The sequence below is a fragment of the Zea mays genome, chromosome 3 (genome assembly GCF_902167145.1).
Source record: "Zea mays cultivar B73 chromosome 3, Zm-B73-REFERENCE-NAM-5.0, whole genome shotgun sequence".
In the NCBI taxonomy this organism is placed as follows: domain Eukaryota; kingdom Viridiplantae; phylum Streptophyta; class Magnoliopsida; order Poales; family Poaceae; genus Zea; species Zea mays.
Window position 1 is genome coordinate 131,767,293 of NC_050098.1, and position 13,153 is coordinate 131,780,445.

General features: G+C 42.8%; 1 protein-coding gene across 1 annotated transcript; it reads left to right on the forward strand.

The window, feature by feature from the left end:
* The first annotated feature begins 8,266 nt into the window (after positions 1-8,266).
* On the forward strand, positions 8,267-9,207 carry LOC100304266 (Adenine nucleotide alpha hydrolase-like superfamily protein). The gene is made up of 2 exons (NM_001165709.1): positions 8,267-8,752; positions 8,834-9,207. Exons 1-2 carry the CDS (start codon positions 8,435-8,437, stop codon positions 9,041-9,043), a joined length of 528 nt encoding a protein of 175 aa, NP_001159181.1. The 5' UTR covers positions 8,267-8,434; the 3' UTR covers positions 9,044-9,207.
* The last annotated feature ends 3,946 nt before the right edge of the window (positions 9,208-13,153 follow it).

Consider the following 13,153-nt stretch of genomic DNA (forward strand, 5'->3'; position numbering starts at 1 on the left):
CCACCATTTATTGTGAACACAAAACCTGATTGCGATTTTAACTCGTCTGGGTCAGTTTGGAAGCTAGCATCGGTGTAACCAGTTACAACGAGCTCCTCCTTACCCCCATATACCAGGAACATATCTTTAGTCCTTCTTAAGTACTTAAGAATGCCTTTTACCGCTGTCCAGTGATCCTCACCTGGATCAGCCTGGTATCTACTCGTAGCACTTATAGCGTATGAAACATCTGGGCGTGTACTTATCATGGCATACATGATTGAACCAATTGCTGAGGCGTATGGTACCTTACTCATGCGCTCCCGCTCATTAGCCGTTGCAGGACATTGCATCTGGCTAAGGTGTTTACCATGTGACATAGGTATGAACCCTTTCTTGGACTGTTCCATGTTGAACCGTTTCAAAACCTTGCCAATGTACGTATCTTGACTTAATCCTATAAGCCTCTTCGACCTATCTCTATAGATCCTTATGCCCAAAATATATGCTGCTTCCCCTAAGTCCTTCATAGAAAAACTCTTTTTCAGTGAAGCCTTGACGGACTCCAGCATAGGAATGTCATTCCCAATCAATAATATGTCATCCACATACAAGATCAGAAATACAACAGCGCTCCCACTTTCCTTCTTGTAAACACAAGCTTCTTCTTTATTCTGATGAAAACCAAGCCCTTTGATCACTTCATCAAAACGAATGTTCCAACTCCGAGATGCTTGCTTCAACCCATAAATGGATTTCTGATGTTTGCATATCTTTCCAGCATTGATCGGATCGACAAAACCCTCGGGCTGTATCATATACACGTCCTCATCTAGGTTTCCATTAAGGAAAGCTGTTTTGACATCCATCTGCCAAATCTCATAATCGAAATATGCGGCAATAGCTAGAATGATCCGAATAGATTTAAGCATCGCTACTGGCGAGAATGTCTCGTCATAGTCAACTCCTTGAACTTGTCGAAAACCCTTTGCAACAAGTCGAGCCTTATAGATGTGAACATTTCCATCCATGTCTTTCTTCTTCTTATAGATCCATTTGCATTCTATAGGTCTAACACCATCAGGCGGGTCAACCAAGTTCCAAACTTGATTTTCTCCCATGGAATCTATCTCGGATCTCATGGCGACATGCCATTTCTCGGAATCTGGGTCCATCATCGCTTCTGAATATGTTGCAGGTTCGTCGTTGTCTAACAACAACACTTCCCCATTGCCCAACAATAACACTTCTTCTCGTGCCTCGCGAAGCCTTGCTGACCTTCGTGGTTGTGGTGGTGATTCTCTTGCCATAGACGTCTCAACTTGTTCTGCTACATTAGCATCACTTGTTGAATCTTGTCCCACTGGCTCATCCTGAACTTCTTCAAGATACACCTTTTGTTTACTTTTCTCTCTTTTGAGAAACTCTTTCTCTAAGAACACACCGTTCCGGGCGACAAACACTTTGCCCTCTGACCGGTGGTAAAAGTAATATCCTAAAGTTTCCTTTGGATATCCCACGAACATGCACTTGTCCGATTTTGGAGTGAGTTTATCCGACTGTAGTCGCTTGACGTAAACCTCACAACCCCAAATCTTCAGAAAAGACAAGCTGGGAGTCTTCCCAGTCCACATCTCATATGGTGTCTTAACTACGGACTTAGACGGTACCCTATTTAGTGTGAAAGCTGCTGTTTCTAGAGCGTATCCCCAAAACGACAAAGGTAGGTCGGACTGGCTCATCATTGATCGAACCATATCCAATAAAGTCCAATTACGTCGCTCAGACACGCCATTCCTCTGAGGCGTTCCAGACGGCGTAAGCTGTGGAACAATTCCACAACTCTTTAGATGATTGCTAAACTCATGACTCAAATATTCACCACCACGATCTGATCGCAGTGCTTTAATTTTCTTGCCACGCTGATTTTCTACTTCATTCTGAAACTCTTTGAACTTTTCTAAGGATTCAGACTTGTGTTTCATTAAGTAGACATACCCATATCTACTAAAATCATCAGTGAAGGTTATGAAGTATTGGAATCCTCCCCTAGCTGTCGTACTCATTGGTCCGCACACATCAGTATGTATGAGTTCCAATAAATCTAACGTCCTCTCCGGTAAACCCGTGAAGGGCGCCTTGGTCATCTTACCAAGTAAGCAAGCTTCACATGTCTCGTATGATTCAAAATCAAACGAAGTTAAAAGCCCATCAGAATGAAGCTTCTTCATGCGATTCTCACTTATATGACCCAAACGACAGTGCCACATGTAGGTAGGACTTAAATCATTAGGCCGAGGCCTTTTAGCACTAATATTACAGATAGGTGCATCATCAAGATTTAAAATGAATAACCCATTCATAATGGATGCAAAAGCCACAAACATGCCATTCTTAGAGATCACACAATCATTGTTTTCACTCGCAAATGAATAACCATCCTTCATCAAACATGAAGGAGACATAATGTTTCGACTCATACTAGGAACTAGATAACAATTATTTAACTCCAAAATAAATCCTGATGGGAGGTGGAGTTGCATCGTCCCGACGGTCAACGCAGCAACTCTTGCATTATTGCCTACCCGGAAATCAACTTCTCCTCTTTTCACGCTTCTACTTCTTATCATTCCCTGCATCAAATTGCAAATATGGGCAACCGATCCGGTATCAAATACCCAAGAATTAATATAAGAATCAGCAAGAAAAATTTCTGTAATGTGAATAGCAAGTGTACCTGCTGCGGCTGTACCCTTACCGCCGCGATCCTTAATAGAGGCCAAGTACTGCTTGCAATTCCTTTTCCAGTGACCAAGTTCTTTGCAATAAAAGCACTCTGCATCTGCAGCTGGTCCAGCCTTGGGCTTTTGATTTGGCTTGGATACTGTATCCTTTGCCTTGCCCTTCTTCTTTTGAGATTTACCCTTCTTCTTAAAGTTGGGTTTGTTTTGGACCGCCATCACATGGCCGCTGCTGCCAGCGCTTTTCTTTATGTCCCCCTCTGCTGTTTTCAGCATGCCACATAGTTCATTGAGGCCCCTCTCCGCCCCATGCATATGGTAGTTCGTGATGAAGTTTCCATAGCTAGGCGGAAGAGATGCCAAAATGAAGTCAGTGGCCAACTCTTGGCTTATTGGGAAGCCTAGCTTCTCCAACCTCTGACTGTAACCAACCATTTTGATTACGTGTGGCCCAACTGCTGCGCCTTCTGCTAGCTTGCATTCCAGAAAGGCTTTGGACACATTGAACCTTTCAGTCCTAGCCTGAGTCTAGAACATGTCCTTGAGCGCCACGATCATATCGTACACCTCATGGTTTGTCTCAAACTGCATCTGGAGCTCAGGCTCCATGCAAGCAAGCATTAGGCAACTCACTTCAAGATTAGCATCCATTGCTTTCTTGTAAGCGGTTTTAGCTGCAGCAGTTGCATTTTCACCAGGATCCTCTGGTAGTGGGGTGTCTAGAACGTCTTCCTTTTTTTCAGCCCTGAGAACAATTCTCAGGTTACGGATCCAATCCGTATAGTTTGTTCCATTTAACTTATCCTTTTCAAGAATTGATCGCAAAGTAAATGTTGGTGTGCTAGGTGCCATTTATCTACAACAAAATAATGCAAAATACTAAGACAAAAATATCCATGACAGAGTAAATCATATTAAACATTTAATAGTCTACTCCCACTAAAATCAATATCCCTCGATTGATACTTAGTGATTCAGAACCCACAACTAACAAGTCTACTAGTGAGCTTTAGCATCACCGCTAGAAGACAAGGTAGATCGGTAAGCAACTCCTTGCTAATCATATCATATATATGACTCCTGTTGTTGGGTGACATCTCTATGTCTCGGCTCCCAACCTTATGCCTCAAAGTCCTTAACCATTAAGCTGTCTTTGTTTAAGTTAACCAACCCTTTCTGCAGTTCGTATCCGATACAAACCTATCTAGTCAAGGAAAACTGGTGGCACCCTAATTTCATAGACCCACCACCAATTGTACAAGACTTATGATAGTGCAAGGTTTGGAGAGGCATTAAAGCTTAAACATTTATGAGGGATCGTCCTACTTATAACATCACACGCAAGGACATATATGCAATATAAACAAGTAGAACAATAAGAATGGCATTCACACAACAGTTGTGATTCGGTATGGCTTGTTTTCACATGGTGATCTCCATCTCCAATAATCTGTCCATCACGATGATCTCCATCTCCATGATATAGGTATGCCATCCTCCAGGTGATGAGTCCTTCAAGACCTATCTAACGTATGCTGGTAAAAAAATTACATATACGCTTTGGATCATCACATGTTGACACGCAGGTCATTACATTAAATTTGGACAATACATGTGGCTCCAGCCGTATTGCCCTGGTCACGACACGCAGGTCATGAATAATTTGTTAACATGCATCACATACACATAATAGCCATACCGATCACATGTCCTGCAAAAACAGGTTAGACAAACACGTTTCTATACGTTCACCACTACAACAGATAGCCACGGCATGTATGCCATCCTCACAGGATTCCATGCATCGTATGTATGGAAATTCCACTGGAAATCTCATGCGGTTGATCAAATCAACCCAAATCCGAGACTTTCGACCCGAAGAAGATTACACTCATGACGTCGATCTGTAGCGTCGATCTGCTGGTTGTGTACGCAGTTAGCCCCGATGGTGATTCCAGCCGGTAGGGGCAAGTCGCGCATACAACAGAGAAGGACGAACTGATCTCTCCAGTCATATCCGATGTAATCTACTTCAACCCTTTATTACCAATTGATCTAATCAAACCGTGCATCAAGTAGATCCATCACATGAACCTAGATCCAGACCTAAAACTTACGCAGAACCTGCCTCTGATACCACTGTAGGATTACAGGGAGGCTACGCTAGCGCAAAACAAAAATTTTCATCCCCATAATATCAAGAACTACTGCGGTTATAGGTCATGGAATTACCACTAGACGCGCAGAGCAGCGGAAGACGTCTCGATGTAGACGAACGCGTCGAGCAGTGCCGTGCAGTCGCCGGCGTCCTTCACGTCCTCGCACGGTTCGTCCAAGTGCTCCAGATGTAGCACCTCCGAGGTATCCACACGTACAGGGAGGAAGCGCCGCGTACCGAACTGCTAGGTTCGCGACGGCGGCTTGGCGAGGGCGAGAGGTGGGCGGCGGCTGTTAGTTTGCTGGTGGCGAATTAGGTTATTCTTAACCGCGCCCCCGCCCCTCATTATATAGGTGTTATGGTGGGCTTCTGACGCCGAGGCCCATCAATAACCCTAAAGCCCAGTGTAATTTCGGATCTAATCCGAATTAGGCTTCCTTCCCCTTAAGTGTGTGACCCTATAGGTTCACGTACAAATAGACATAGGCCGAGTACTCTTACTTGGCCCAATAATTGACAGCGGCCTCTAGCAAGACATGTCAACTCCTATGTGTACGTAAAGATCATATCAGACGAACCATTGCGACATTACGTACATGTTGTTCCCTTTGTCTCACGATATTTGGTCTGGCTCTAAGCTGACCTCTCTTTCTCGATACTGTGAATTGGAATCTTTTCAATGGTTAACTCTTAACCCTAGCACGGCCATGCATTTCTTGATCCAATCACTCGAGGGGCCCAGAGATATCTCTCTCACAAAGAGAGGGACAAATTCCATCTTGACTGACCATGCCTCATAGCATGCTACCTGACAAACCCAAAACTACCTTTATAACTACCCAGTTACGGGATAGCGTTTGATAGTCCCTAAGTAAGTCAATTAACATCTTGAGAACATGCGACAATCTCAGGTCTAAGGATACAGTATTCATGTTGCAAGAAGAGAACTATATTACAATATCTCACGTTGGGTCGGTCCAGCCTCATGTCATACATGCGCCCACATTATTAGTTTAACATCTCCATGTTCATGACTTGTGAAATGTAGTCATCAACTAATACATGTGCTAGTCATCGACTCTGACTAGGGACATCATTTAGAATAACCATATAAGTAAAGAATCTCACAAACAATTCACATAATTGCTAATCAATACAAGGTGCCTTCCATGGATATTCAATTAAGCAATATATATATCATGGATACAAAGAAATATGCTCATCTCTATGATTATCTCTAGGGCATATTTCTAACAGGTGAGGCCAGGCGCGGGGAGGCCGCGGGGAGGCGGCGGCCGGGTGAGTGAGAGTGGTGAATGAGAGAAGGAGAAGGAGAAGGGTCGCGGGTCTGTTATGTGTCGCTTCTTTGCCGAGTGCTAGATCACGGGCACTCGGCAAAGATTTTTTTAATTTAAAAATATTCTTTGCCGAGTGCCTACTGGCAGGTACTCGGCAAAGAATGGAGTTAGGGTTTTTGTCGAGTGCCCCACGGCTGACACTCGACAAAGAAGTCTTTGCCGAGTGTCATCCCTAGACACTCGGCAAAGCATATTTCTATTTTTTTATTTTCCTTACCAAACTTTTTGTGGTATATTCCTACACTATGTAGACCTACATGTACCATTTTGGCACAATTATAAAAGTGTTTCCTATAACTATTGGATTTAGTTCGTTTAATGAAATTTTCTTAGATAATTCAGATTTGAACTGCAAGTCACTCGAAACTTGGAAAACCGTGCATGCAAAAATGATATTCATGCTATTTAGTACAAGTTACGACCGATTTCAGGAGGTGACTGGAAACTTTGAGCACCAAGCTCACTAAATGTGGTCGTGAACTTGTCATCCACATGTTTAAAAATTGTATAAAACAGAAATAAAGTCAAAAAATCATGAAACTTGTCCACATGTCATGATATCATATATAGAGGCTGTGATAAAAATTTGAGAATATTTTGAGAAAGTTGTGACGCACTATGTGTAGAAACCTAAGAGAACGACATTGAAACTCTATGATTTCATGTGTGGATCTCTTAGGTTTCTACACATAGTGTCTCATAACTTTTTCGAAATTTTCTTAAATTTTTATCACAGCCTCTATATATGATATCATGACATGTGGACAAGTTTCATGATTTTTTGATTTTGTTTGTGTTTTATACAATTTGTAAACATGTGGATGACAAGTTCACGACCATGTTTAATGAGCTTGGTACTCGAAGTTTCCGGTCCCCTCCTAAAATCGGTCGTAACTTGTGCTAAATAACATGAATATCATTTTTTCATGTACGGTTTTCCAAGTTTCGAGTGACTTGCAGTTCAAATCTGAATTATCTAAGAAAATTCCATTAAACGAACTAAATCCAATAGTTATAGGAAACACTTTTATAATTGTGCCAAAATGGTACATGTAGGTCTACATAGTGTAGGAACATATCACAAAAAGTTTGGTAAGGGAAATAAAAAATAGAAATATGCTTTGTTGAGTGTCTAGGGATGACACTCGGCAAAGCCTTCTTTGTCGAGTGTCCGCCGGTTGACACTCGGCAAAGAAGCGTCTTTGCCGAGTGCCATCGTCCGGCGCTCGACAAAAGCTAACGGCCGCAGTTGTAGCAGCCGCTGACGACCTTTTGCTGAGCACCGCCTTCGCCGAGTGTTTGGCTCTCGGCAAAGTTATCTTTGCCGAGTGTAATTCTTTGCCGAGAGTCCTGTTCTCGGTAAAAGAGTTCGTTGCCGAGAGCTAGACTTTGCCAAGTGCGGCACTCGGCAAAGATTTTTTGCCTAGTGCCCGATGAAAAGCATTCGGCAAAGAGCCGAGTACTCGACAAAGCCACGGATTTCAGTAGTGGCGGTCGAGATCTGCTCGTCGTCGGCAGCCATCAAAAGGTGTTTTTCCATCACACTCACTGCATGCCTGTGTTTCCCAACTATACAGGGTTGTTACCATCTTCACTTGTCACCGGTTGCAAGGACTACCATCACTAGTGAATGCAATGCTAGCTAGTTAGTTTATATACAGCGACCACAGCTACTAACGATCGAAAAGCTAGCTAGTTTATATACGGTGAATTGCATTGCAGACCATCATCTCGTGAATGCAATGCACGTGATCGATGAAAACTGTTAATTCTCCAAGCTAGTTTGATTATACAGCAATGCCATGAGACATGCTGTTGAAGGTTGAAGAGAGCACTTCTCCCAAGTATTGATGCCGATGCATGGGCTGTTTTCTTTTGGGTGTACAGATAGGTTGGTGAAACTCTTATCGGTATTTAGTTCGCTAATTTGGTTGTTCCGGCTGTTCTCCCTCTAAAGCACTAGATTAACAAGATAGCCATCCTATATATAAATACTTAACCTCGACGAGCGTGGACGTCCAAGCGCTTCCCGCGCTCCCGAGTCTCCTCCGGGCCGCTCGCTGCTCCGACAGGCATTCGTACGTTACACAAATAGCCATCCTCGTTCCCTTGTCCTGTGACCATCACCACCAGCCCTCGTCCAGTCGCCGGCGGCGTACGTGTATCGACCAACGACCTGTAGAACAGATTGAGGACACATGGACATGGCGGAGGAGGAGGCGGCGGCAGGAGCAGGAGGCTCATCGTCATCATCGGGGAAGCCGGTGATGGTGGTGGGCATCGACGACAGCGACCACAGCTACTACGCGCTGAACTGGACGCTGCAGCACTTCTTCGTCGCCGGGCAGCCGCAGCAGTACCAGCTGGTGGTGCTCACCGCCAAGCCCCCGGCGTCCTCCGTCATCGGCATCGCCGGCGTGGGCTCCGCCGAGCTGCTGCCCAAGGTGGAGACCGACCTCAAGCGCTCCGTCGCCCGGGTCATGGACAAGGCCAAGAAGCTCTGCACCGAGACCGAGGTCGTACGCGTAACCATATATGCATGCTGCTTTGCGAAAATAATTAAGATTATTAAGATGCATGATCGTGGGTGGGTGCAGGTGACCGACGTCGGCTACGAAGCCATCGAGGGGGACGCCAGGAGCGTCATCTGCGACGCGGTCGAGCGGCACCACGCCGAGATCCTCGTCGTCGGATGCCATGCCTACAGCAAGTGGAAGAGGGCTGTCCTGGGGAGCGTGAGCGACTACTGCGCGCACCACGCGCACTGCACCGTCATGATCGTGAAGAGGCCAAAGCACAAGCACTGAGATTTATACTTATGCATGTACATGTGCTCCTGGATTCATTGGATGTCAATTAGCTGCGCGTGCCAAACTTTTTCAATTTTTTAACTAGCAATATTGTCGAGTAACTCATCCTCCCATATCATTTAGGTCACGAAACTCTTAAAATGATTATTGTTTTTTGGATCATCGAACTTGCCTTCGTGTGTCATGGTCTCTTGTTTATGATCGCTGAATCACAAAACATGGCAACACAAGTATTATACAAAAAGGACATTCGTACTTCGAAGCACCAAATCCTTTTGGATTTGATGGTTCTCGAACGAAGGTTATGAAGAACAAGTCTTCATCATCCAAAAATACAAAAATTATCCTCAATTGTAATATTATAATAATTACTTATATCACATTAAACATTAAATATCATTGAAGTTTTATATCATATATCAACAAAGTAATATAAGATATGTAAATATATATATTTATTACATTGGTACCTTCTGCTTGCTCGGAGGAGAAAATGAGAATGCAATCTCAATTCTGGCGTTGAAACAATAAATCTAAAAGGGAGATGAACTAAAGGTATGAACCTATGACATAGGCATGTCAAACATACTCTAAATATTTTTTTATCTAAGTCATAGAAAAAGATCCCAAGACCGGTCGAGTCGAAATGAAGAAAATTAGCTCCAAAGAGCTAAGTCTGGGATGTTTTGGAGCTCACCGGACCGGTCTGATGGTGTATACCATGTGTCTAGGGAGCCCCTCAGAAGGCTTTGGGGGCCTGGCGCATCAGACCCTAGATCCAATGCATCATATCTTGCTATAGGGAACTGTTCACTCTCGAGAATTTTAATTAAAATTCACTAGACATTCTACAATGACAGTCTGGCGGACCTTGCTGTAACGACTATTTCGAGCACCAACGACTACTTCAACAGGCGGCTGACACGTGGTGGTCCAATGCTAGACCGGACTGGTCCGGTGGTAGCCCAAACAGTAAGGTCCTAAGTCAGGATCCTAGAGACGCTGTGGGGGGGGTCCGGTGGTGCACCGGGCTAGTCCGGTGTGCCCGTAGATTGTAGTTTTCTAGCAATCAAGCAACAACTCTTTTGGCCATTTGTGTTTTAAATAGAGCCCCTAACTAGCCTCTACTGGCTCCCTAAGCACCACAAGAGCTAGTCATCATTCTCATACTCCTGTGCAACACCCCGGTTCCATTCTATAGAGATTTGAGCACCATTATGAGTTGTGTTAGTCTTTCTAGTGCGCGTATGCTTTTGAGATCTACTCTCTTGTGTTGTGTTGTTGCGTTTTGCTCTTGTGTTGTGTGTGCTCTACTCCTCCCTCTTGCTGCTCTTTGGATCGAGTTGTAACACTCATCAACTGTGTAAGGCTGCAAGAGACTCTGATATGTGGAGATCCTTGTGAGGAGAAACTATAAGGAAGAACTGTGGCCTCAAGTTGATCACTGGATCACTTGAGAAGGGTTGAGTGCAACCCTTGTCCTTTGGGACACCACAACATGGAGTAGGAAAAGCATTTGAGGCTTGACCGAACCACGGTAAAAATCGATGTGTCTTGTATGTTTGATCTTTTGCGATTTGCTCTTCCTAACTTGTTCTATGTTCTTGATTACACTTGTGATATTGCTCTAGTCATAATTACACATCTAAGAAAGAGCAATCAAGTGCAAGAACTTCTTTTACTTCTCGCTCTAATTTGATCTATATTTTTGTGTTAACATCTAAATTTGATCAAGTTTGTTTTTAAGTTATGAATTTTAGGCGTCACCTATTCACCTCTCTAGGTGACTCACTCATGCCTTTTACTCAGTAACATTTATAAAAATATTTTATGTTACAAATAGATTAAGTAAGAGTACAATCCATTGTTCCATCATAGAAGGTCAATATTATTGTAGTGTTGCATGGATACATCAAATGAGTTGCAAACTCTCTGGTTGCATATTTAGCTCAAGAATCAATGTTGGGGTCTCATGCTAGCTTAGATGCACTTGTGTTTGTACACATGGATAAGCCACCATGTAAAGGTTGAACCCTTGGTCACGCCGAATATGGAGAATAAACTATCTTGCCCCCTAAGTCTTATTTCTCTCACCACCCATCTCTTTATGTTTCTCTTATCGTTAACAGAGGCATCAAGGACCATTGTGCATGTGATGATCATTAGTGAGTCAAGTGGATGACGACAAGTGTAGTATAGGAGAAAGGGGGCAAAGGAGGAGGCAACCACTGTGAGGAGTCAAAATGATGGAAACATGATTGTGAAGTAAATTAAACCAACCGTCAAATACGGTGAGCTCAAAGATGCTTCTTTTGTTATGATTCTATAGGTTGAATAACATAATTAGTTTTTCTATCTTTATGATGGTTTTCTAGAAAACATGTTATGGTTTAGTCAACTATTCTTACATGTTGGGATTTTTTGTGCATAATTTATGTGATGGTACATATGGGTACACACTTGGGGTTCATCATGGGCTTTTTTCTTAGGTTTTAGACATATGAGATTTTAAGTGGATCAAAGGCATTATTATTGTGGGCCTCCCGGTGTCGTCGCCACAAGTAAAACAACTTAAGTAGGATGAGGTCGACTGAGCATGTTGAATGGAAGGCTTAAACTTGATGTGGTACCTCGACTATTTGGAAGACAAGACTTCTAGATATACATGGAAGCCAATCAATTTTTTGAGATTCACTCAATCTGATTCCTATTGCTCATAACAAACTACAAAACTCTTATATATGACTAGGGTTACTAGATCTAAATCTTAAACCCCAAACTTTATGAGGGGGAAAGGGCCCATTTCCATATATTTTCTAGAATAGGGCTAACATGATTAGAATTGGTCGGAAACGATATCGTATATATAGAAACGATTGCCAATTGTTCGAAAATTTACCCGGTTTCATATTAATTGACTTGTTAGCGACTACAATACGATAATTTTTGGAAATGATAGTGTCTCTATGGAAACGATACGGTTACGAGGCCCTTGGTTACGATATTTTTGTTTACGATTTTCAGCCCTAATCTAGGATCTGTAACCCTTTAGCTATCAACTCTTGCTGACCAACCCTAGAAAACATCAACACTCTTATAACCCATGGACAATATGCATAGTGAAGACTATTATACATCAGACATAGGTTACCCCCTACTTGAATGAGTATAAATTAATGTTTCATTTGCTACCCATTTTGTTTTCCTATGCACATAACAATGATATATTGTCGAATGCTAAATCGTACAACAATTTGTGTGTTAGGTGAAAACATCTAGGCCCCTAGTTGGGTTTAGGTGATTGATAAAACACTAGATTATTGTGACTACCGTGTGTCTTATAGAGGCAAATTGAGTTAGGTCACAATAATGGTGATTGATCGGGCTATATATGGTTTTTGTGCCCCTATTGGTGAAAATCAATTATAAATTTTCAAAGTATGAGCAAGAAGGTTAAGCATCAGGTAGTTCTAAATGTCAATGGAGTTGATGGACACATAGATTACTGATAGAACTTTTATTTTTCCTTTGGTCATAATATAAAAGGGGCATGGATGGTAGCTTGGCCTAGGTAAGTCTAGTGATGAGTGGTAATGCACGCTTGTAAAATCTAGTGCTAGGTAATTGAAAGTCGCCTAGAGGGGGGGTGAATAGGCAAATCTGAAATTTATAAACTTTAAGCACAACTACAAGCCGAGGTTAGCGTTAGAAATAAAGTCGAGTCCGAAAGAGAGGGCGAAAACAAATCACAAGCAAATGAAAGCGGATGACATGGTGATTTGTTTTACCGAGGTTCATTTCTTGCAAACCTACTCCCCGTTGAGGTGGTCACAAAGACCGGGTCTCTTTCAACCCTTTCCCTCTCTCAAACGGTCACCAAGACCGAGTGAGCTTTTCTCCTTAATCAACGGGTCACTTAGACCCCTTACAAGGACCACCACAACTTGGTGTCTCTTGCCTGATTACAAGTTGCTTGAGAACAAAAATAGAGGAAGAAGAAAAGCGATCCAAACGACAAGAATTCTAAAGAACACAAATGTCTCTCTCTCACAAGCCACTAAGTCTTTGGAATGTGTTTGGGATTTGGAGAGGATTTGATCTCTTGTT

What these genes read in the sequence shown, in the direction of transcription:
- LOC100304266 (NM_001165709.1), top strand. Translation starts at nt 8,435, where the DNA reads ATGGACATGGCGGAGGAGGAGGCGGCGGCAGGAGCAGGAGGCTCATCG. An exon ending in AGCTCTGCACCGAGACCGAG is followed by an intron (nt 8,753 to 8,833) that starts GTCGTACGCGTA and finishes GGGTGGGTGCAG; the next exon opens with GTGACCGACGTCGGCTACGA.